The sequence below is a fragment of the Mandrillus leucophaeus genome, unplaced genomic scaffold, assembly GCF_000951045.1.
Source record: "Mandrillus leucophaeus isolate KB7577 unplaced genomic scaffold, Mleu.le_1.0 Scaffold38, whole genome shotgun sequence".
Classification (NCBI taxonomy): Eukaryota; Metazoa; Chordata; class Mammalia; order Primates; family Cercopithecidae; genus Mandrillus; species Mandrillus leucophaeus.
In genome coordinates this window covers 2,010,265-2,035,409 of record NW_012104031.1, presented here as the reverse complement: position 1 = coordinate 2,035,409, position 25,145 = coordinate 2,010,265, and the positions used below count along the sequence as shown (strand labels likewise).

Sequence of the window (25,145 nt, the reverse complement as noted above, 5' to 3'; positions counted from 1 at the left end):
ATAATATATCCTATTAGTTCTGTTCCTCTAGAGAACCCTGACTAATGCAGCATAGCTTCCTCATCCCCTGACACATCTCCCTGCAGGAGAGCTCCTCCTCCAGTGGGGCTCTTGCCCCACCTCCCACATGTTCCACCTTCCTCTCCAGCCCTGAGTTTCTTGAACAGCAGAGGGAGATGGGTGGGTACACACACAGGCCCCTGGGCTTGCAGCCCAGCTCAGGCCTGCATGAGCTCTCAGAGGTACCCACCTGGGAGGAGAGTCCATTGGTGAACCCATTGGCATTCCTCCTCACCACTGCTGATGGGGTCGCCTCGTCATCAGTGGGTGATTTTGTCCGAGGGGGCACAACACCAACTGCAGAAAGACAGAGTAGCCGGTGGGCCTCATGGAGAGCAGGAAGTCAGGAAGCCAACTTCTCAGAGACAGGCTCAGCCCCACTCTCCACCGAGATTAAAAAGCTCAGGGTGTGGCACCAGGCTTTGGGTGTGAATGAGCACCGAAGGCTCCTCCCTGAGCATCCTTGCCTTACTTCTAGGGGAAGATGGGTCACAAAGTACCTTTGTTGAGAGCTGCCTGCTTCTCTGCCTCTACCTCTTGTCTGGTGGGCACAAGGCTGATGTCTCTGGGGGTGTCCAGGGATGATGTCTGCTGGGGGTCTTTCTTGCTTTGTTCGTAGCTTGCCTTGGGCTGGAGAGAAAGGGCAAGAAGATGACTGATGTTAGTATGGCTGTCAGGAACTTGGCCCCCAGTGATGTTTCTTTGTTTTGCAATGGTTGAAGCTCAAACCCTTGCAGATACAGGGAACAAGGAAATTCTATGTGTGCCACCTGGGAGGCGGACAGGGATGCACTGGAGCCTCCCATCCATGCACTTTAAGTAGGGTCAATATGGGCCATCTTGGGGAATGAGAGCTCATAGCCCCTAGGAGGCCCCTCAGCCTGACCATTTGTTTTGGCTGACACTAAGAACCACAGACTTGCTGTGAGCCAGAGTCAAGAAATGGCCAATGGGGGGTCTCTGAGGATCCTGTAAGGAATCCTACCCAAGACATGAGCAAACAGAACCAGGCGGGCCTTGGTACCAGGATTCTAGGGAAATGAAAAGGGCACTTAGTGTGTGGGCTCACAAAATCATGAGACTAGAAGAGACCTCAGCCATCATCTGAGCCACTGCTCCCATGGTACAGTTGAAGAATCTAAGCCTCAGTGAGAAGAATACAGAAAGAAGACCAGGCTAAAGGTCAGCAACTCCAGTTCTAGCCCAACTAGAGAACAGAGGTCCCCTCTCTTCGTCTGTCACATACGGGTAACATTACCTGCTCTGCCCATCTCACCAGGCAAACCCTCAAGGGTTATGCAAATTATACATAGCTAAACCTAGATGAACATATGAGTTTTCCAATTTTAGGCACAGGACTTTTTCTACTCACCACACAACCTCTTCCAAACCTAACTGCATAGCTCCTGGATCTTGGCTAGGGATGCAGGTGAGACAACAGGCCAGAACAGGAGAGAAAAGGGCCTGTATCCTTATACTCTAGGAACTCATGAAACCCAGCGAGGACACAATACAAGGTGGAGGCAGAGAGATAGTATGGGCGGAGTGGGGCCTGGAATGGACACACGAAGGGATTGGAATGGCACTGCTGGGAGTGTCACTCAGTTCCCATTGGCTGGTCATGTTGGTAGGGAGTGGGGCATAATACTAGCACCCACAAACACTGGCTTCCCATGAGCCTGGGGTTGGAGCAGTAACTCATGTCCCCATCACCTACAGAAAGCAAAAAGGCACAGAAAGATGGCCTGTGTGATGGCTTCAACTATCCTTTCCTTATCCCAGAGTCCAGCTGAGCAGGGGCGCCATAGAAACCGAACTCTGGGAAAATTAATGGGGAAAATGACTCCAGGGCCCTGCCTTGCCCCCTGGCCTGGCCCTCTGCCCATTGTCCCCTGCCCCACCCTCCAGGACCCAAGGGTGATGGGTACCTGCCCCCTGGCTGTCTCGCCACTGCGGTGCCAGGAAGGGGAGCTGGGGTAGGGCCAGAAGCGGCTCTCGCTAGGGAGTGGAGGGACGGCTGGAGGAGACTCCAGGGGGACGTAGGCTTTGGGGAGGGGAGGCCGAGGCGGGCCAGGTTCCTGAGGCAGACAGAAGCCAGAGCATTAGGAGGAACAAGAGCAGCCACTGTGAGAGCAGGAGAAAAGAGCATTAGCAGGAGGCAGACAACAACATTGCTGGAGACCTGGGCGGGCCCCTGGGACCACTGCACTCCCACCCGTGGCCTGAAGAGAGTGCCAGCTCCGGAGCTAACTCTCTGCCTGACCTTCAACACCTTCCTCGACCCAGCCTCTACCTGTCCACCACTCCCCACTGCTCCCCAAGTTTTCCCCAAAGCTCTCTCATTGCCTCGCCCCCATGCCAGGCAGCTCCTCTCCCACCCCTTTGCTTCCACCCACTCTCCTGCCTAGAATGCCTTTCCCTTGTTCCTCTCCCTGTCTTGCTGCTCTGTGGCCTGGTGTAGGTCCAATTATCTGTTGGAACATCAGGGCATTTATAGTCTGAACCATGTGGCTTAATGCTGAGACATACGCTGTCACGTTCCTATGAATTTGTCTTGGTTCATAGGATGCTGGGCTCCCTGAGTGAAGCCTTTGAGCACATGTGCGCATCTTTCTTTTACTTTTCTTTTCTTTTTATTTATTATTATTATTATTATTATTATTATTATTATTATTTTGAGATGGAGTCTGGCTCTGTCACCCAGGCTGAAGTGCAGTGGCGCGATCTCTGCTCACTGCAAGCTCTGCCTCCCAGTTTCATGCCATTCTCCTGCCTCAGCCTCCCAAGTAGCTGGGACTACAGGTGCCCACCACCATGCCCGGCTAATTTTTGTATTTTTTAGCAGAGATGGGGTTTCACCGTGTTAGCCAGGATGGTCTTGATTTCCTGATCTCGTGATCTGCCTGCCTTGGCCTCCCAAAGTGCTGGGATTACAGGCATGAGCCACCATACCCAGCCTCTTTCTTTTATTTTTTATTATTATTTTTTGAGACAGAGTCTCACTCTGTCACCAGGCTAAAGTGCAGTGGTGCGATCTTAGCTCACTGAAACCTCCGCTTCCTGGGTTCAAGCAATTCTGCTGCCTCAGCCTCCTGAGTAGCTAGGACTACAGGCGTGCACCACCACGCTCAGCTAATTTTTGTATTTTTTGTTTTTTTGTTTTTTTGTTTTTTTCCAGTAGAGATAGGGTTTCACCATGTTGGCCAGGATGGTCTCTATCTGCTGACCTTGTGATCCACCGCCTTGGCCTCCCAAAATGCTGGGATTACAGGCATGAGCCACCACGCCTGGCCATGTGTATATCTTTCTAGAAGGGCCTCATGGCACCCCATGCCCACGGTTGAGCCCCAGAAAACACTTGCTGATTGACTGACTAGGAAACTGCTCCCCACACTGACCCTTCACCCTGTTGCTATCCTGGCATCATTCTGGATTTAAATTCTTATGAAATGTGTGCGGTCTCCTATCCAACCTTGTGCTGTCTCCTATCCATCCTGGTGCCCAGGAACAGGCTTCACTGAAAGGGAGCTAAAGATGACAGATGGAGATGAGAACAGGTAAAGGGGAAACCTGGAGAGAAGTTCACAAAATGGGGTGTGAGAATGACCTCCTTAAACAAAGAGCTCCAGCACTAGGGCTGGAGGCCTGTGGGGAAGAGATGGGCACAGAAGTTGTATAATTTCAGACAAATGAGGATCTGGTCCTTCCTCCCCCACCTACCTTCTACTGCATTTCTCAACTTACCTCGTTGGAGCCAGGCTTGGTGGGGGACCCCTGAGAGCCCGACACCAGTGAAAAGGGGCTCAGGGGGCTGGTGAGGCTGGCGGAGCTGAGGGGGCTGGCCGGGCTGTTGGAGCTGTAGGTGGCTGAGGGGCCAAGTCCTCCTTGGGAGAAACAGAAGGGAACGGGTGAGCAATGGAGGAGGGGTGCTGCCTGGTGGGTACATAGATGGGCACTGTGAGTGGAGGTGGCAGGGAGAAGCCAGATCCAGGGATGTGGGAGGGCAGACTTAGTGCCTCAGGGCCACCTGGGCCTGCCAAAGGGACTCATTACAGGTTCTGGGGCCACAGGCTGATTGTTGAGAGGTGTGCTGGGTGGGGAAGATGGTAGATGGAAATGATACTGTTGTCCCTGAGGTGTCAAGGAAAGCCAGTCTGAGGTCCCAGGGCTCAAGGAAAACTCTAAGGTAGGGGTCACAGGTCACGAGTGGGCCCATGTGCTTGGGGGTTAGGGAGGCTTAGGTGCTTTTGACCTTTTTTGGGGAGGACTTTAGAGTGTCAGGGTCAACAGTGTCTCTGAGTTGTCTACTTAGTCTATTCTGTCAGGGGTAAGGGAGCCCTACCTACCACCCTAGAACCCAAGGGAAGATTCTGACGTCCCAAGAAGGCCCTGCCTGGCCCTGAATACAGTGTGAGCTGGCAGGAGTGGGATGGAGGCCAGAAATACCGGAGCACTCCTGGTGAGGCAGGCAGCCTAGGAGGCTGGCACAGGAGGCACCCACCTCTGTGCTTGGCAGTGTCCGTGCCCCGGGAGGGGTTGTTCTTCCTCAGCCCCTCCATCACGTCCTGGATCCTCCAGATCTCCTTTTGGATTTGCCGGTTCAGCACCTCATTCTGAAGCAGCCACACAGTGAATCAAAGGAAATGGCCACGAGGAGTTTCCCTCAGCCCAGACCCCTCGGAACCCACATCCCTTTGGGTCAGCAGGAGGCAGGCACCCTGTACACACACACACACACACACACACACACACACGCCCCCTCCAGCAGTCATCTTTCCCATGGGCTGCCTCTGTCTTCAGCCTCTGGGAGATGGCACCCCAGAATTGCCTGAGTCTCTGAACCAAGACTGAGGACGCACCCTTCTGAGTTCCCCCAGGAGAATTGTGGCTGGTTTGTGAGTGAATGCCCATCTAAGTGAACACTTTATGGTATCCTGGTTTTCGTGGGGCAAGAGCTTCCATTTTACTGCTTTTCTTCACATCCAAACAGCCCTTTTCTAACACCCACTCCCAGCGTACGCCTGAGGAGTCATGAATTCAATTACAGTTGACACTCTAAAAGGTAAGACCTCCCATTTATTTAGCATCCCTCAGCACCAGGCACTATGCCAAGCACTTTGCATATACAGTGCTAACTCATTTCGGCTGCACGACTCTAGGAGATAAGGGCAGCAGCTGTCCCCTCTTCAGAGATGAAGAGACTCACACCCAAGGCCGTCTATTTAGTAAGCAGCATGACCATCATCTAAATATGGGTCTATTTGGACTCGAAGGTTAGTGCCCTTGACCACAACACTATCCCCCTCCTAAAATGTCTATGCTTCAAATGAGGCTTGGCCATGGGACATTGTGGTATTTGGGTCCTTTGGACCAGATGGGTCTTCATACTACCTAACCAGCTGCAAGGTAAGGGTAGTGAGTGGCATTACCAGGAGGGAAACAGAAGAAAATGGGGGAAACCAGTTATTAACTGCATCAGAGAGACAGGGCTTGCAAACTAGCTAGAGAAGAGGGAGGGCCTGGGTGAAGAAAAGGTAGAGGGAAGAAAAGAACAAGAACTCTTCCAGATCATCAGGTCAATCCTCCTGCCTCCGGGCAGACTGTTTCTAACCCATCCCAGGAAGAAAAGCCTCTTTCCTATCTAAAAATTCCTACCGCCCACTCTTCTAATGCCTGAGTTATTTATATTTACATGTCTGTTTTTAAATCCTGCTGGGCACAGTGGTTCATGCCTGTAATCCCCAGCACTTTGGGAGGCTGAGGCGGGAGGACCACTTGAGCTCAGGAGTTAGAGACCAGCCTGGTCAACATAGGGAGACCCTGTCTCTATAAAAAATAAAAAAAACTAGCCGGGCATGGTGGTTCACGACTGTGGTCCTAGCTACTCAGGAGGCTGAGGTGGGAGGATTGCTTGAGCCCGGGGCAGTCAAGGCTGCAGTGAGCTGTGATTGCACCACTGCGCTCCAACCTGGGCAACAGAGCAAGACCCCATCCCAAGAGAAAAAGAAATCCTTTCAATCATAAAACACTTTGTGTCTAACTGAAGTCTCCCAAGCTTCAGCTTTAGCTCCTTGCCCTGTGAGCTGAACCTAAAGTGTCCCATTATCTTCATCCTGAAACTTAGAGTCTGTTATCAATGACCTCAACCTTTGCTTTTGTCTCAAGGCCAACTCCTCATCTTTAGTCACATCCCAATCCCTGCCAGCTCAGGGGCCCTTCTTCACCTGGGTGTCCAAATTGAGCTGCTCCCAGAGGTCATCGTGCAGGGCAGAGACCTCAGACTCGAGGTGCTCATACTCTATGGTGCTGTTCGTCAGGGCCTGTTGGGGGAAGAGGTGTTCACTGAGAAAGCCGCCATCACCAAGGCATTCCTCCTTATCCTGAAACGGGCCCTGGGGCCAGGGTACTAGAGGCCCGAAGATCTGGGGAAGAGGGCATGGAGGGACCAAAGGAGAGGGGCACCAGGCTGAGACATTCTGGTGACAGCCAAACACTAGCCTTACAAGAGATGTAACAGCCCATCCCACCACCAACTGAAATAAAGAGAAAATAGAGAGGGATGATATCACTTCCATACCCTCCTATTCTCCCCAGATTAGGGGATAAAAACTAGAGGGCATAGCCTGGGGAAAATGACAAGACCCCATCTCTACAAATTACAAAAGGTAGCTGGGCATGGTGGTGTACCCCTGTAGTCCTGGAGATTTGGGGGCTGAGGCAGGAGGATCACTTGAACCCTGGAGATGGAGACTGCAGTGAGCTGTGTTTGCACCACTGCACTCCAGCCTGGGCAACAGAGCAAAACCCTGTCCTTTAAAAAAAAATTTTTTTTAAGTGGAGGGCAAAGAGAAAAGAGCCTGAAGGAGGATATTTGTTATCCGGAGGTTAGCGAGCTCCCTCCTTTCTGAGCCACACTTTCACGGGGCTTTAGCTGCTGCTTCTTGGAGCCATTCTCCAAGCAGTCCGTGCCGGAAGGTCTGCCTGTACCTGCTGGGAAGTAGTGACCAAGGCAGCAGCCTTTTGTTTTTTTTTCTTTAGCTGGAGTTTCACTCTTGTTGCCCAGGCTAGAGTGCAATGGTACCATCTTGGCTCACAGCAACCTCTGCCTTGTGGGCTCAAGCGATTCTCCTGCCTCAGCCTCCTGAGTATCTGGGACTACAGGCATGTGCCACCATGGCCAGCTAATTTTGTATTTTCAGGAGAGATGGGGTTTCTTCATGTTAGTCAGGCTGGTCTCAAACTCCCAACCTCAGGTGATCCGCCCGACTCAGCCTCCCAAAGTGCTGGGATTACAGGCGTGAGCCACCATGGCCAGCTGGCAGCAGCTTTTTTGCCAGGGAGAAGACAGAAGTGGGCAGCAGATGTGTTAGCACAGCCAAGGAAATAAGTAACTCACAACTTCATGCTGTCCCAAAGAAATCCAGGTACAGGTACAGCTTGTGGGAAATAAGCTCATCTCCTCGGTGGAGACTGGAATGAGCAGTCTGGCTGACTTACTATTTATTTGCAGGGCAATGTTGAGGTCTTTGTTTATGTCCCTCTGCACGGGAGGACTCAGCTTTTGTCCTCTGAGGAAAACTGGACTAGGACAGCACAAGCTGGGAGGTGGTTGCCCTCCTGCCTAGTGCTGATCAGGTGGGGTGCAAAAACCCTGCTCCCTGGGTTACCGTGGTCGCCTGAGACAGCTCCACGCGGATGTTGATGAGCTGGTTCTGCAGAGAATCCTTTTTGTGCCGCAGCTTTTCTGGGTAGGCAGGCTGGCTTCCAAACATCTCCAGCTCCTGGTGGGTCCCCATCAAGGCACTTTCCAGGCTCTCCTGAAGAAAGGCAGGGGAATGACGTGAGCAGCCCTGACAGCTCCTCTCTGGGATTGAACAGCAGAGGCCTGAGACCTTAGAGGTTCAACAGGGAGTTGAGTGGAGGCTGTCCTTGCTTTGTCATCTTAGTCAGGATGGAGACAGCAGCCCACAACCTTCTCCAAGCCAGCCTCACCCATCTGCCCCAGCTTAAAGCCACCCCCGGCTTCTCACCTTCTCAGCTCGGAGCTGCTGCACCAGCCGGTCCTGCTCCCTCACCACCTTGTTCTGCTCACACAATTTTCCCAGCAGCTTCTAGGGTCCCAGAGAGTGGGGAAGGAGAGGGAGAAAGAAGGGGATGAAGGACACAGTTTGGTGGGGACCTGGGAGTTACAGGGCCTGGCCTCTGGATACCCTCTCCTTTCTCCTGCTGAGGAACCCTGGGCCTTCACCTTGCCCTTGGTGGCTCCTGAGAACAAGAAGATGGGTCTTCCTCTTGGGAGGGGAGGTACGCTTACTCTCTGGGGAAGTCAGTTGGGTTAAGAGGGCTGAGAGCCAAGTGTTAAGCTCTGGCACCCCCATCCGTCCAAGGGTTGCCGTTCGCGAAGGATGGAGGAGATGATGTGACCTCACCTCCTAGGCTGGACTGAAGAGGCGGGCCGGCTTTCAGAACAAGCAGTCTTAGAAAAGCAGTGAGCAATAGAAACTGTCCCTCAATCCCACAGAACCTTCTCCCTTCTCTCTCAAGATCCTGTTCTTCCCTCTTGCCTCCAAAGTCTCAGGATGGCTGACCCTCCCTCTGAGGTCTAGTCCTTTCAGGAAGGAACCTCTCCCAGTCTCACTGGGCAGGGCCAGTGGTGATGTGGAGCAGACAGCTGGGGCCAGAAAGAGGGCTTGTGCTTTCCTAGTCCACACCTTTATTCATGCCATTCCTCAAATACCTGCTTTGCTCCTTTCTACTGAGCCAGATTTTACCCTCTGGGCCTTTTAACTTCAAGGTCTAACTCACGTGCTACTTGTTTTGTCCCTGACCTTCAGCCCACACAGCCTCACTTCCCTGCACCTGGCAGAACCTATTACAGCTCCCCTTCACGACATGAATACTGTGTTGCCACCTCCTGCTGCTACCTGGCATCTCCCACTACCCTGAAGCTCCCTGAGGGCAGGGGCACAGCTGCATTCTCCTTTCTAGTTACCTGTAGGGACTAATGTCATGCTGGGCACAGAATAGACTGATCTATCTCCCAACAAAGTCTGCATTCGTGTTACAAGCAGATCTCCCTGCTGTAGGCAAAAGGGCCGAGCGCTCAGTGGAGAAACGGATACAGCCAGCATGGGAGGGAAGGGTGAGTAGGTGGTAGATCAGAAAAGAAGGGGGATGAGGAGGAGGTAGGCAGAATCTTGTTGTGGTGAGAGAAGACATGAATCAAAGGTACGAAGAGCCACCAGAAGGAGAGAGATGGATGGAGAGACAGCCCCTGCAGAGGACAGCAGTGGGAGGCTGGAGTGGAGGGAGGGAGCAGGGGGCGCTGCTCTTACATCTGTGTCTTGCTCGTTTAACTTGTAGGTATGGAGGCGGTCCCGGAACACTTCTGGGTACGGAGGGACCTGCAGGAACATGAGGCCGGTTACTGCAGCAGGGGCAGGATGAGGGTATGCAGGGATAGGAAGCTGACATCACAATCCCGCTCTGCTCCTGCCAGAGACCGTGGTCCATCACCTCTGATGGTTTCTGTTTCAGGGACCTGAGTTCATTCTTCATCCCCTGGCTGGAAGCCTGGGATGGCCCAGCCTAACCCCATCCCAGTTGTCTTAGGCTGACTCCGGAGAGATCAGAACTCTGCTTGAGTCATGCTCTGTATTTCCTCTCCCCCAAGCACTAGGGTCTGCTGCTAAGAGGGACTGCAGGGTGTGCAGTTCCCAATGGCTTGTTGGTAACCACCATGAGAACATCAGTGAACTCCGTGGCTGTCTGTGGGGATAAGACATGGGAGAATTGTCAGAATGAGCATTGGGAACAGTTGAAAACTATTGCCCTAGTAGACTGAACACCAGTCACAGGGCTTGTGTCTAAACCAAAATTGTCAAGAATTCAGAAGTGTCTCTGGGTCCAGCAAATGCTGCCTGGCCTGGACACCACATCTGGTGACCACAGCACATTCTATACACTTTTGACATTAGATGGTTCCATTACACCCTTCATGCCTTTAACCCCAGTGACGTCTGTCAATATATTACAAATACGAAATCGAAATCAGAACATTGAAGAGCAGAGTTGCGATCCCCAGCATGGCATGAGATGTTGGTGCTGGCTCTTTTGATGGTTTGGGAAATGGGCCTTGGGTTTACCCATGAAAGTGAAGAATGGAGGTGACATAGTGGAATTAAGGAAAGAAGACCAGGCCAAGCCTGTCTCCAGGCAGATGAGCGGGTCGGGTGGCGTGAGCCTCATTCTAGATGGGCAACTCGACCATGCACAAGCAGCTGAAATGGCATTGGCAGGGACCATGCTGCCAGGCAGAGGTCTTACTTGCATGAAGAGTTGGGACCTGGGGGAGGAGTTTTCCACCATGCGGTTCACCATACTGATGAGAGTCTCACTCTCACTCATCTGCAGCGGAGGAAGGAACGGACTATTCACACTCCGACCCACATGTAGGTATCTCCCCCTCACCCACCTGTGCTTGTTTCCCAGGAAACAGGGGAGGGCAGCTCCCCCAGCATCCTGAGCTTGCTCACCCCTTATGACCTCTGTTTCAGGACCAGCACTGAAGCTGTCCTTGCAGAAAGGCCACGGAAGGGTCCGGGAGGCCACTGGGACCTTGCTGGAGGCACTGCAGAGGCCCTGGCCTGGTGATTCTTCCCCAGGGTGCCTGGTTGTTATGGATCCCATCCGCATTGGCCACGGTTGTCATCTCCCTGCCCTGATCTCATTTCTCACACAACTTTGGACAAAGACCATAGAGGCAATTGGAAGACAGATCTCCCCAAAGTTGAACTAAGTGAAACAACCAAAAAAGAAAATCTAGGACCTGGTCTTTGGATGGGCCGCCACAGATACCGAGGCCTGGCTCCTCTCCCTGCCCCTGCCCCTGCCCCTGCCCACCCTCGGCTCTAGTACAGAAAGTGCTAAACATGGTTTCCAGAGCTGGGCTGGCAGCATCCTTGAGGATCTCAGATGATGCTAGGGAGCAAACAAGGAGGCCAAAACAAGCGAGCCACGTTAAAGGGACACCAGGCTCTCCAACACATTTTTCTATTTCAAGAATCCTTAGGAACATGGGGGTGGAAAGACTATTTGCCAATTTAAAAAGAGAGAAATGGAAGAAGGGAGGGGATGAGGAGGAAGAGGAAGGGAAAGGAGGGGTGGGAGAAAGGGCGGGCCAACACATCAACCAGAAATGCCATCATTTCCCCCACTGGTTCCAATGGGAAAGGACCAAAAAGTGAAGATATCAGGGAATGTCCTTGGCTGTGTCCCTTTAACTCCATGGTTCTACAGGGGAAGGCAGCAGAAGACAGAAGGGAGTGTGCAGGGAAAGCTTTCTGGAAGGGAAAGTGAATGAGGAAAGGAGGAAAGACACACATTAGGGAAGATTATCTGGGGTTCCTGTTCAGAGGGTCCCCTGTGATTTTTCCATCATCTCTCCAATCTCAGTTGCACCCACACTGTCCTTTCTTCCTCTTACCCCTTTTAGGCAGCTGCCCAAATACAGCCTTGCTTCTACATGTTGTAGGCAGGGCAAGGGCACCGACCACCCCATTTGCAGGGTCTGCGGCATTTCAAAAGGCTTTCCTAGGAATGGATTCTTCCTGTTTAGCCCTGGAATGCAAGGGCCTTGAGGGCTGGGAGCCATCCCTGCACAGTAAACTGTGTGTATCTCATTCCTTCCCCAGCAAGCGGATCTAGAGCAGTAGAGGAAGTGAGCAGGAGTGTTTTCATCCTGGCCTGCTCCCGCCTGTGCTGCGGCTTTGGGGATCTTTCAGCCCAGGTGGGTCTTACCTCTAGGAGGATTCTTGTGTGCTACCTTCTGTCTCTCCAAAATGTTAGATTTTGTAAGAAACCACCTAACCCAGTGCCTCACACATGGTAAGGAGTGCTCGTTGATACTTTTGTGTCTGGGAAAAACAAAATAATCATAGCAGCAAGTGGTGATTGTCACTCCTTGCCGATGCCTGACAAAGAGCTCCCATATGCACCCCCGCTTGATTCTCCCAATACATCTGTGAGGTTGAAAGGAAAGGGCAGGTTCTACAATGCCCATTTTATGATTGAGAAAACAAAGACCCAGAGAGACTAAGTGACATTTCCAAGATTAAAAAAAAAAAAAAATCCTTGTAAATGGCAGAGCTAGAACTAGAGCAGCAGTGTCTGACTATGTCCTGGACTCTTCTCATCTACAAGACTGCCTTTTGAGAGTATTACCCTTGGCCAGGTACAGAGGCTCACGCCTATAATCCTAGCACTTTGAGAGGCAGAGGTGAGACGACTGCTTGAGGCCGGGAGTTTGAGACCAGCCTGGCCAACACAGTGGAGCACCCATCTCTACAAAAAAAATTTTTTTCAATTAGCCAGGTGTGGTGGCTGCACACCTGTCTGTAGTCCTAGCTGCTCACGAGGCTGAGGTGGGAGGATCGCTTGAGCCTGGAAGGTGGAGGTTGCAGTGAGCTATGATTATGCCACTATACTCTAGCCTAGGCAACAGAGTGAGATCCTATCTCAAAAAAAAAAAAAAAAGAGAATAATACCATTTATCCATGAGGGAGTCCTCTGGAAGGCTATTTCTGAAGCCCCCAGCCTAATGGGCCAGCCCCTCTGTGAAAGCAAAAGCCCCCAATAAGGGACCCTGCTGTCTGCACTGAATGCTATGACAATAGGGCATTGTGGATGGAGTAGAAAGCCAATCACAAGGGCGACAGGGAGGGCAGCTTGCTCGGGAACCTGGAGGCGGATGGGCCCTGAGCCCCACTCCTCATCCCTGCAAGGCACTTCGGATCTTGCTTCCCATCAGCAGGATCCTGGGCCTCCCGTCCCTGCTCCGAGTTGGAATCCTGGGATCTGTTCCCACATGGCCCAGAATGCTCATGGTGTGACACAATAAGCTGCTTTCGGAGCTGGAATGCAATGGCCTCCAGGGCCAGGAGCCATCTCTGCTTATTGAACTGTGGACATTGCTGCTTCCTAGTGCCTGAGGCCTATTACAAAATCGAATTGCGACATCGGCATGAAGCCCCTGTGAGATGGGTCACACACACGGCTTGTGACTAGAAGAACCAACAGTTGCAGCTATAGCATCTGATTTCAAATTTATGGTTTTTTTTCTGTAACTTTAAGAGCATGAACTCATCCTAATGAGGTTTGACGGCAGCTTTGTCACACATTAGATGTTTCCTCAGCTGTAAACTGGGTCAAAAGCTTGGAGTCACATTCCAAGCTCAGCTGTTCACTGGCTGTGTGTTCTTGGCACGTTATTCAATCTCTCTGTGCTTTAGTTTCCTCGCCTGTAAAATGGGGTAATAACAGCATCCACTTTACAGGGTTGTACTGAAGATTAAATGAGTTAGAGATCTGAAAAATGCTTAGAATAGTATGGGGCACGGAGCAGGCATCCAATTATTGCAGCTATTGTTAGTAGTAGTAGTAGTCTTTCCACTCCCCAGGCTGCCTCCACAGGACAGTGTGTACTTCTAGGTCTTGGTTTGTAGCACAGATCTGAACTTAAGAGTATGTGCTTATATAGATACCCAGCATATCGACCCCCAGCCTGTCTAAACTCAGCCTCACAGCTCCCTTAGCTTAAAACACAAGAAAGGGTTAGAGCCCTGGAGTAGACACCAGGCAGCCAACTGCTTGCAGCTCGTGGAACACTCACTGCCTCTTCAGCTTGCTCACCTGTAAGACTGGGTTGATAATACTCCCTCTGTTTGCACTGAATTCTTAGGAATGCACAAGCTGTGTATGCAAAAGAGCTTTTGGAGGAACTAACGAATACACTGAGCGAATATTACTTTAAAAATCATCCTGGGGAGGGTCTGTAGGCCTCAGTTTACCAATTATGGAGTTTAACAACAACCTGTAAAATATGATACGATGATTTCCCAGATTCAGGCAGAACTAAATCCCTAGCATTTTAGGCCCAGCCTAGAGCTCCCTGGACTCTGCGACTCTCTCCTCTCGCCAGCAAAAATGCAAATTCCCACCTGCCCCCTGGGGGCCGTTCCATCCGAGCAGAGCACTGGAGAAATAAGAGGTGGCATTAATTATTCATGCGCCTACTTATTATGCTTCTTTCCCCAGGAAACTCCCAGCTGTCCTAAAGGGCTTTGAAGAGAAGGGGTGTGTAGGCGCAAACCAAAACATAAGCCACTTTGTTGTGTCCTGCTTGCACCAACAAAGGTTGTCAAATGGCTGGAAGATGAGGAGGTGGGGAGGAGTGGAGAGATGCGACAGGAAGGCAGTGGGATGGTAGGGGGCACCAGCTCTGCCTACCTGCTGATCCAAATACTCTAGGTTTCTTTGCAACTGAAGATCTAAAAGTTCATCCTACCCGGAGCCCGAGGCCCAGAGGCCAAACAGCAACACAAACAAACAGGAACACACAAAAGAAAACAATAAAAAAAGAAGCAAAGCAGTTAAGAGTTAGCGACAAGGACATGGAGAGGCTTCTCCCTCTGCCCTTGGGGAGTTCTCAGGAAGGGAGGGGTTGAGGATGTGGGCAGGCAAAGTAGTTCTCTACTGGACACTCCAGGGAGAGAAGGGGCACACGCAGGCCCCACTGCCATCTCTCCTAGGTCTGCCTAGGCCTCCCTGGGAGAGGTGAGTGTCATCAGAGCAGTTTAGGCAGCACTTGTTAGCAGCTGTTTCTGAGTTTTCTGGAAAAATCGGTTGTTTCTGGGTGTGTATGTTTGCTGTGGGTAAGGCTTATACGCTGTGGACACTGGCAGAGTGAGAATCAGACAGAGAGGGGAAGGAGCCGCCGCCTAGCCTCCAGCCTGCCCAGCCCTCCTCCACCCTGGCCTCCTGGTACTGTTATGGAAACGAGTCAGCAACAGGCTTTCTGGACAAGGATTCTGCCTGTTGGTCCCAGTGGTCCTCCCCAACCCTCCCAAGTGGAGCATCTCATCTAGGTCTCTAGGTGGTGGCAGAAGTTCTCAGGAGAACAAATTCCAGGGAGAGACACGAGTAGAAAGAGGCAGAGAAAAAGGAGGAGACGCAATTCAGAAAATTTTTTCTTCCTCAATCATATTGCTTGTATCTCTCCCCAAAAGTGGCATTCCAGACAAAGGACAAACGTTAAATAACTATGCTTCAGGGGGAAAAAGTTTAGAAAACCTTGCTTCTTGTTAGGAGCTCTGGCCTGATTTTTCCTGCCTAGGCCTCTTCTCCTGCATGCTGGAGAGGAGAGGGACCAGGATATTACATGCTCCCAGATCTCATCCCTCCTCCACGGCCTGTGTCACAGAGGAGAAGGGGTTACTGGCACCAAACTTGATACTGGGGCTAGAGTCCTGACTGGGAGGGAGGAAGTATCCAGAGGCTGCTAAAAACCAGCCAGGCCAGGCACTAGGCACAGAGCGTCCCTGGAGTCCGCCCCAGTTTAGCTCCACCCTGGGTGGAGCACGGTGCGGGGAGGCCCTGAGGCAGGTGGAGGGGAGAAAGGACGTACCATCTTATCGTGGACCGTGGGGGATGGTGGGTAGTTGTAGGGGAACAGTCCTGCAGGGACTGGCCGCCTGTCTCCCAGGTAATCATACTGGAAGAGAAAGGGATCACAGAGGTGAGGGGTCTGGCTGGGACACAGAGTTCCCCACCAGCTGAAGCTCAAGGTTAGAGGTGTTTGTGTTCAGTCCCAGAGCAGATCCCAAACTGAAATGGACAGCAGCCCCCCGTGCAATGATCTGTCTAGGTCCTCAAGATTTGAAAAGACAGAACCCTCTCTGCCCTCTTACATGATGGCACGGTTTCTGGCACAACCTGGGGGCATGTACAGAAAGCAATGTTCCCACTCAAGAGGCAAAGCCGTCCCCAAGACAGCTCTACTACAGACAGAACCACAGGCCAGGGGCTTCCCTGGGCAACACTGCTGGTCCTATGGACACACAGCCCAGTGGCCTCGTGGCCCAGATGCTCCCACATCTCTGCCTTTTCCCAGTAGATTGTCTTAGGCTTCTGGGGATCTCAGGGAATGAGGAAGGAACGGCAGGCTGGTGGCTCACCTTGGGGGAGCTGATGGATCGCCTCATCACGTAGGCAGCAGGGTCAGCATAGATGTCCTCGCTGCGAGGTGGCAGTCGCTCAAAACGGGCACTGGGTGAGCGGACAGGGGAGTAAATGCGGGCACGGCTGTAGGAACCCTGGCTGGGTGAGCGGGGCACAGAGTGGGAGCGGGGCTGCAGGGACAGGCGGCGCATGGAGCTAGAGGCAGCATCCAGCTCATCATAATAGACTGGCTGCCGGGAGGGGCTTGGGATCCAGACGGTGCCATCCTGCCGCCCGTAGCTGGCGGGCTCCTTCCACTCTCGCAGCTGGTAGGCAGGGCCGCCCCCGTTGCGGAAGGCATGGCGCTTGTCCTCCAGGGCCCAGGGCGGGCTGATCCGATCATAGGCCGGCATGGAGCAGATGCTCTCTGGCCGCACCCCTGGCGGGTAGTACTGATAATCATCAGGGTACTGGGAGGAGTAGGGGCCGTAGTACTCAGGGACCCTGCGAGACACAGGGTAGAATCTAGAGGGACTGAGAGAGAGGGGATATTGTAAGGAAAGCAGACAACATGGGCACCCCTCCACCCACCCCAGCCCCACCTCCAGGTCCCCCAGCCTAGAGCAAGGTGCTTGAATAGGTACACAGGGGCTGAAGTTTATTCCAGAGGTGACGGAAAGACTCCTGTCCTCACAGCCCCCTTCCTCAACCAGCTCCCCAAGGCTGGACACTGCACCATTCACAGCTTCAATCTTTGTCTCTTTAAAATGACATATCCCTAGGAAGAAACGTGAAGCCTTATCAGCCGTCTCCATCTCAGCATGAACCAGTTTATCAGATCTTTTCTGAGAGAGGCAAATAGAAGAAAGTCTACCAGGCACCTGAAGGAGGGCAACACAGAAGGGATGAAAGGACAGCGTCCTGATCTATTTTGTATTATCTTACAGATGAGGTCCATTCTGTCACCAGCCTGGAGTGCAGTGGGGCCATCACGGCTCACTGCAGCCTTGAACTCCTGGGCTCAAGCAATCCTCCCATGTCCACCTGTAGAGTAGTAGCTGGGACCACAGGTGTGAGCCACCATGCCCTGCTTTCTGATTGTATGATCTTGTCAGGGACTGAACCAGTAGGTTCTTGGGACTCATCCCAAATGATTCTCCCCAGAGCAGGCCTGATACTCCCAGGCACAAGACCACCAGCAATGCACAGCTGCTCAGGCCACTAGAGGGCAGGTTCCTCCCGGGCCCCATGGCCTTCCTGAAGCTGTGGCCTGCAGTCCCTGGAGCTGCCCAAATCCCCAGGGAAGGAGCCTGCAGCCCCATTTGCCCTGACGGACACCACTGGGCCCAATAAATGTCCCAGATATTTCAAAGCCAGTCATTGGATAAAGGAGTAAATGGTCAGAGAGGGCTGTGTTGGGACCAATGAGCTACTTGGTTTTGTTATTTAACTTCATATAAATCATGGCTTTAAAACAATTAGAGCTGTTCAAAAATGGAGTGGGTTGGTCTGGCAGTTAGTGAGTCTCAAGTGGGTGGAGCACTGGAGGAGAGGATGTTGTAGGAGGGCCCATAGCTTGGATGGATGTCTGACTGTAACAACTTCAGGCCCCCTCCCAAAGCCTGCTGTGTTCTGGGCTTCCCAGCATGCCGTGGAGAGGCACTGGGGCACTCTGTCCCTTCTTCTGAAGGAAGCAGACAGAGAAACCAAGAATCAGGGACAGCAGCCAGACTCTAATGGTGGAGCCATGGAGCAGGAAGGATTCGGGCAAGCCAGAAGCATGGGATTTGGTTTCCCAATTCAGCCTGCTTCCAGAAGGTTTCCAACAGGGGATGCCTCATGGGCTATGACCCCACTCCCATGTTCTAGCCGTAACACCATATCAGCCCCACCCCAGCCACTGGCATGCCTCACCTCCGAAGGTCTTCAGGCGGGGGTACCCCCCGGCGCAGGTTCACCCACTGCTGAAGCTGGTTCATGGAGCTCTTGCGCTGGGCAATTTTGTCAGGGTTGGTGCGTGGCGGGAAGCTCCGCCGGTGTCCCCCAGTCTCTCCGTCCTGAGGCGGGAAAGCTGTGCTCCCTGGCCGGCTTGGGGAGTGGTACTGCCAGCCATTGGGCTGGGCAGGTTGTTCCCCACCCCCTGGCACCCTTGGGCCCTCGGGGTAAGGGCTGCCCGGCTCTGAGGCTGGCTCCGGTCCAGCTGGGAGGCCGTTGGCTTTCACCAGAGGCTCTTTCTTGACTTCTGGCCTCTCCGGCCTTCTCTCTGCCTTTTCACAGCCTCGGCCATCACCCTCCCCTCGAGTCTTGGCCTCTGGCTCAGGCTTGGGGAGGCTGTTGTGGGGCGGCTGCTGGTGGTGCTTGCTGGGTGGGATGTTCTCCGAGTCTGGCTTCTCATGGCTGCTGGATGCCAAAGGAGATGCTGTCAGTGACTTTAGCCCAGCATGGAGTGGGGCAGGGGGTACCAGACTGGGAAGGAGAAGAGGAGTGGGGAAAGATGGGCAGGGAGGTGGCAATGGAACCAGGATTCTATGAATTCCTGTTCTGCTTCTTAAGTCTCACTGCTTCATCTTCTCAATCCAGCCTGGGAAATTATTACACAACCTAATCTGCCCTACCCACATCTGCTGTGTTAACTCTGCCCCCAACATCTTCTCTGCAGGTCATTCTCCACCCCACTCCCCTCTGCCAGTCTGCTTTGAGCCCAGTCTTCAAGCTATGTCATGACTCACCTCACCTAGTCTTGGTCCTCTCTGCAATGTGTCCCTGACCCAGCTCCCCAAACTGGGTTTGCACTCTTATCAGTAACTGTCCTTGATACTCCAGCGACAAAGGCTTGTGATGGGGCACTTGTCTTTCCTATAGAAAGTTACTTAACTGCCAAGAGTCTTGGGCTCCTCATCAGCAGAATGGGTATAATAATATCTCCCCTCCTAGGACTGCTGTGAGATAAACATGGCGGGCCTCAGGAGCAGAAGTTTCTGCTTTGAAACTCACAAGCACATAAACACGCTAGTTCCCTTCTCCAAAACACGTTTCTTCCAGGTCTGACTTTCCATCAGAATACAGGCCCCACAAGGGTAGGAATGTGGCAGACTTTCTTCCCCTGTGTTCCTAGCACCCACTACAGTGCCTTACACTATTTATATTTACAGTAAGTATTTGTGAAATGAATGAATGAATGAACTCTTGGAAGTAAGCCCCTTGGTTGAAGCAAAGATGGAAATTTGTGACAATTTTCCCCCTACAGCTTCCCAAACTCCACACATTCAAGCATCCTTGTTGAAACATTGCTTGGTAAACATTTCTAAGATATGTGAATGGACTTGGAGTCTACACTGTGAAACCCCCTTCTCCTGGATCCCCCTTAGCACCTAACTCAAGACTCCACACGCAGCTAAGGGAGAGACAGACGCTGAGACCGTGGGTGACGGCGGGCGATGGGAGCGGCCATATGCTAAGAGTTTACTGCATGTCGAGTGTTTTACACGCACTCTGTGTAAGCCTCACGACAACCCTGAGATAGAGTTATGTTTGCTGGTTTTTGAGCAGAGGAACCTCAGGTTCAGAGAGGGTGAGTCCCTTGCACTGAGGTCACGCTGCAGCCAAGTGGACAAGGTGTGATTCAAACCTGAGTTTATTTTCCTCCAAAAGTGGTGTGCTTAACACACACAGCTGAGAAAAACCAGCAAATGACACTGACCTCTGGCTCCTGGCCAGGCCCCAATGGAACCTGGCTTTTCTCTTGGCCTCCCTCAGCTCAGAGAGTAGAGGGGGAGCTGGCTAGGGGAAGAGAGACTTCAGGCTCTGAAATCACTCAGTCAGGCCTCCTGCCTGGATGCAAGGAGTCGGCTCACACATCCTCCAGGGCTTCAGGGAGGCACCCTGGGATTAGCAATGACCCAGAGTTGGGTGTGTCTTCCATTCCCCCTCTTAATTCTTCCTGCATCCCCACACTCAATTCCCTGGCACTCACCTGTGCCGCACAGCTTGGGGCACTGACTTCTGGGCTGGAGGGATCTGTACTCGAGCAGCCTCCCCCATGGCCTGGATCCAGGCCTCTTGCTCCTCAGGGCTCTCGGCACTGAAGAAGTAGGTGCGGACCCCGGCATGCTCGGCCTGTGGGGAGAGGCAGTGCGTGGAGCTGGCCTCGGCCTCATCCACCCAGCACACAGTCACCTGTTGGGAGAAGACACCAACACCCACAGAATGGGCAGTCAGTTGGGCCATTCCCTGCACCTGGGGCTCTTCCCCATGCGGAGCTCGGGAGCAAGGTGAGGAGGGCAGCTTGCAGCTACCCCAAGGGCTCCAGCTGGTACCCAGGTATCCACCTTGGCTGGCTCTCTGGGCACCATTAGGCAGCCCAATAACCAGGTCAGCCTACTTGCCCCACCTGGGGTAATTAAAGCAGGAGGGACAATGATCACACCCACTTCCCCGGCAAATTCCATGTTTGATTTCAAAGGCAATGACCCCGTGTCTGGGGAGAGGACCCCTGAGCACATGCCAATCTTAGCCCCAGCTTTTCACTGCTGAGAAGCTAGCACTGTCTCTTCACGTGGAGAGACAGCCAAGCCCCTCTCTGTGGGCATGCAAAGCAGACACTGGCATACAGACGGGGCACACTACCTAGTTGGCGGCTGTGAGCAGGTACTGCGGGCGGGAACCCAGAAGAGAGCTCCTGTCCAGAGGAGGGGTCCTCACGCGGTCAGAAGGAGGAGAAGCAGAGAACAGGTCAACCAAACACCAGAGGGAGAGACAGAAGACGACGTGACAGGAAATGGTGAGGAGCACAGGGAAGGGGGGATATTCAGATTGTCCCCTTCTACTCTGTGTCTCCCCTGGGAATGGCAGCACCCAGCAATGCCCAGTTCTGCCTACCAAGGGTTTGGGAGTGGAGAGCTTGCACCAGGGAAATTCAGGCTGGTGGTGGAGAGTGAGTCAGGGAATCGCAGCGCTAAGCCTGGCTCTGCTCCTGACCAGCTCTGTAACTGCAGACAAATTGTGGTTTTGCTCTGGCCTTCACTGATGCATCTATTTCATGGGAAAAGGGTCTGCCTGGTGAAATTCAAAGTTCTTAGGCCACAGGGAAAAGAGGCCACAGGACTAAATTCTTTCTGGGACCTCAGCATACTTCCCGGTGAGATCCTCAGTAGCTTGACTTAGCCCACTCAACAGGGGACACCTAGCAGTGATTCAGAGTCTCGGATGTGAGCCTTACTCCAGCCTCTGACCCCTTGAGCCCTAAATCCTGGGTCTCTGGGGGTCGAGATAGCCTCAGGACTCCCCTGAGCAGTGATGTCAAAACCATACCCTCTAAATGCTCAAAAGGTTCCTCAGTTGCAGCTGGTCCCACCTCGCCTCCACCTGTCCCCAGCCCTCAATTTCTTTCTGACAGGAACAATTACCCAGCAAGAGGCAAGGGTGGGCCTCCTTCCTCTGGTCCCCAACCTCCAGCAGAGGACTTAGCATGTGGGCGGAGCTTGGGGCAGGTGTGGGAGAGGGCAGGGGAGGTGTTGACAAAAAGCCAGTGAAGCCTCAAGAGGGCAGAGGATCGGGGGTAGAGAGACCAGAGGCCCAAGCAAGTCCTCTGGGTGGAGAACACAGGGTTATTGTAGAGAGGAGACACACAGGCAGGGCTCGTGGGTGTGTCCTGGGGTGGGTGGGAGTGGGCAGCAAATGAATTCATCAATTCAATGAGCATCCAGGGAGCAGCCTGTGTGTGCAGAACTCGGTGGGGGCACCAGTCACAAGGAAGGCAAAGACAGGCTCTTGCACTTGAAGAGCTGACAGTCACGCTGGGGGACAAAACATGCCACGGGAAACAAGGAGAGAGCAGAGGCACAAGGACAAGTGCTGTGACAGGGGAAGGCAGAGGGCCTGGGAAAAGGCAGGGCCATTGATGGGGAGTGGGCAGGGGCGCTGGCCTGGAACTATGAAAGGGGGCCAGAGAATTGAGGGAGCTGTCCCAGCAGGGCAAAGCCCTCGAAGCCTCTGTGGGGCCGAGTTAGGAAGAAGTTAAGGCATTCAGCGGTAGCCTGGGCAGGAACAGTTCCTGGCTCATTCTTAACCATCCAAGAGCTTTGCTCGGTGGCCACAGCAGGACAAGCCTCCCATCTGTCTCAGCTCCCCTCCCTTCCCTGGGGAAGGGCCATGGAATAGCCACAATCAGAACCCTTTGTGGACCACTGAGCACAGCCCTCGGAGTCAGGTTTGAAAGAGGCAGTGCAGTGAAGGGGAAGGAGGCGAGGAGCTGGTGGGCAGAGAGGTGATATCTGGGATCTGTGGTGGGGGGAGTGTGTCAGTCACTCGGGGATGTTTATCTCACGCCTGCTGCTGGCAGAGCTCCGAGCTGGAGCGTGTCTGTGTCTCTGCACAGGTCTGGTGGGGAGGGTGAGACAGGCTGTTTGATTGTGTGTGTGGGTGTGTGTGTGTGTCTATGTATAACAGGACTACTTGTTGTTGGTTAAACAGCCTGTTCCTATTTCCCCAGCTAGAACTGGCTCCCTGGAGTCAGAGTTTTATTAATTGTTCATTCTCTTCACACCTCTGGCATACAAGACCCCAGGAGGCTGGAAACTAATTATGTGCCAAATAAGTCCTTCCTTGATCCCTGTAGCGGGCCCTGTGCATGCTGCCCAGCCTTTTTCCGTGGCCAGGTGACTGGAGCCTGAAGGACAGGAAGGGACAGAGTCCCTTCTTCTAAGGCTCTGGAAGCTCAAGGAGTGACCTACGGGTCCCATCATCTAACATCATAGCTTTGAAGGGTCTTGGACAGCAGCTGTCAATTAGGGCAGAGAGGGCTTTGTAGCCAGACAATGTGTAGTTGATATTATAATTTTATATTTGGAAAATGAAAAGGAACCTATGATTTTTGCATCACAAAATACAAAAGGGCATGAGATTTTTATAGGTTTTGATGGGTCATGAATTTTTAAATGTGGAAAAACACTGGCCTAGGACGAGCCAGCTGCAGGCACATCTTTAACGGGTGGCTCCCCAGGGGTTCAAGGCAGTGATATTGAGCAGGCAGGAAAGGCCCATTTTCCTGCGCACTTGTTCTCTCAAATGGTTTCTCCATGAGATGTGCAGCTCTTGTGGAATGAAACTCAACTCCTAATATTCACTAAAGACTGAAATTTGAGTAAGTTTTACTTGGAGGTAGGTCCAGTTTGCTGAAACCATGGTGGGGAGGAAGCCTTTCCAGAAAAGGTCGCAGAACCCACCAGCCACAGCTCCTGCCTCTGCCCAGAGGGATTTCCCAGGGGCAGGCACTGGGCAAAAGGTCCACGGACTCAGAACATAACTATTCCTGCCCCAGTAACAATTGTGGTGCTGCTGAAACACATCTCTACTGGCCCACTCTTGGGAGAATTGCCCACCCAACCCCCAAGAGAGGAGGAAGGTCCCAGCATAGCCTTGCTCTAGCCTTACAAGAGACTGTGCTGAGTCTAGGGGCCATTACTACTCCCCCTCCTCCGCCCACCACCACTGCTACCACCATCACCACCTGGGATTCCTTAGGGTGACGGCTCTTGGCCCCTCTCCATTCCCATAGGCTGTAGAAGAGCAGGCCTCCCTCCCCCAGCTGCCCTGGGAGGGGAAGACCAACTGACCTTAAACGTGTGTTTCCGGCTGATGTTGTCTGAGGGCTGCACTGCGGCTACCCGGAAGCTCAGGAGGGGGATGCTGCCCAGGATACTCTCTTCCTTCTCATCTGTCAGGGAGAGAGGCACAAGAAGGGGGTGTGTGTGTGTGTGTGTGTGTGTGTGTGCACGCACACCAGGGGTGGGGAGGACTGTATTGCCCCTCCTTGATAATATCAATACATATTTATTGTTCACCTCCTATTTGTCAGGCACTCAGGGCCACCACACATGCTCTGAGAGGACACTCCCTGGAGTTAGGGAGTGTGATGGCCCTGGAGATGCTGTTCCAGACACTGGGACTGCAGAGGTGAATAAGAGAGAAATAGTGCCTACCCTAAGGGAATTCGCCTTCTAGTGCACAAATAAACAAAGAAATAACAGCTGATATTTGGAAGCTCAGGCACTGTTCTAAGTGAAATGCCTTAATGGATTTAATCCTCCCAACAAACCCATGAAGAGGTCCTATTATTACCTTTATTATTACCCTTATTTTATAGGTAAGGAAGCTGAGACACAAAGACATTAGATGATTTATCCAAGGTTACTTAAGGAACAAGGGATAAAATTGGTCTTCAAACACAAAAAGTGAACTCCAAAGCTAGCACTGTTGACCACTCTCCTATCTATCCTGCCTCGCTAAACGAGACCATCCCACCAGTGACATATGTAACAAGGTGATGGGACAGATCATTGTAGAGTGGACTGTCCCACCTTCTGCTCTCTGGTGCCTCTGGGTCACTCTTTCTAAGGTTCTCCCTGTCACTCAGAGCCTGCTTTGCCCTTTCCGGCTGCAGATCCCCGCTGAGGTTCTATGTCTCCATAGGAAAAGGCACCCCTGCCTGGAGCTCTAACAGTCCAGCTATTACATAATTCATCCCGGATCTCCAAACGAGCCTGATGGATTGGCCAGTTGGGCCCCCTGCTGTCAGCAGGAGGCAAGAAAGGGCGGGGAGTGCTCTGTGGGACAGTGGGGGGACAATTATGAGACCATGGCAAGGCCCTCCCCACTTCCCTGGGATCGCTATTTGTTCCCCAGGCTGAGGACTCTGAAAAGCCTTCAGCTAGGGTTCAGAAGAAACCTCTGTAGGGTTATAAACTCCTCAAGCCCTGCTTCTCCTCTTACTCATCACATCTACACAATACTTGGCCCACAGATCAGCTTCTCTATTTGGACCCCAGCATGGTACCTAGAGGAAGGGGCAAACCAGAGTAGTAGGAGGCACTCAGGGTTGGACCCCAGGGCTGCCTTCAGGAGAACTGAGGCTCTTGTCCTCCAGAGATCGAGCCCCTGCCTGGCAGAGTCCAGGCCAGCATTTAGGTAAGTCCTGAGTCCATCTCTTGGTGAACAGTGACCTCCATTTTGGTGTGTCCTGAGCCTTTGGGTTCTCAGCTCTTTGAGGTTCTACCCCCACTGCTTCCCAAAGTCTCTTCTCTGTAGAGACT

General features: G+C 52.7%; 1 protein-coding gene across 2 annotated transcripts in view; it reads right to left on the bottom strand.

Annotated features, from left to right (window-relative positions):
* Positions 1-25,145, bottom strand: part of PLEKHA6 (pleckstrin homology domain containing, family A member 6) — a 156,702-nt gene that overhangs the window by 21,714 nt on the left and 109,843 nt on the right. For both annotated transcript variants that reach the window (XM_011990450.1, XM_011990451.1), the window contains 12 exons: positions 23,670-23,770; positions 20,030-20,172; positions 17,971-18,453; positions 16,074-16,590; positions 9,396-9,464; positions 8,091-8,171; positions 7,728-7,877; positions 6,285-6,380; positions 4,562-4,673; positions 3,805-3,944; positions 561-690; positions 251-357 (listed from right to left, as the gene is read on the bottom strand). In XM_011990450.1, the coding sequence (XP_011845840.1) occupies positions 251-357; positions 561-690; positions 3,805-3,944; positions 4,562-4,673; positions 6,285-6,380; positions 7,728-7,877; positions 8,091-8,171; positions 9,396-9,464; positions 16,074-16,590; positions 17,971-18,453; positions 20,030-20,172; positions 23,670-23,770 (2,129 nt within the window). The remainder of the gene's footprint in view (positions 1-250; positions 358-560; positions 691-3,804; positions 3,945-4,561; positions 4,674-6,284; positions 6,381-7,727; positions 7,878-8,090; positions 8,172-9,395; positions 9,465-16,073; positions 16,591-17,970; positions 18,454-20,029; positions 20,173-23,669; positions 23,771-25,145) is intronic.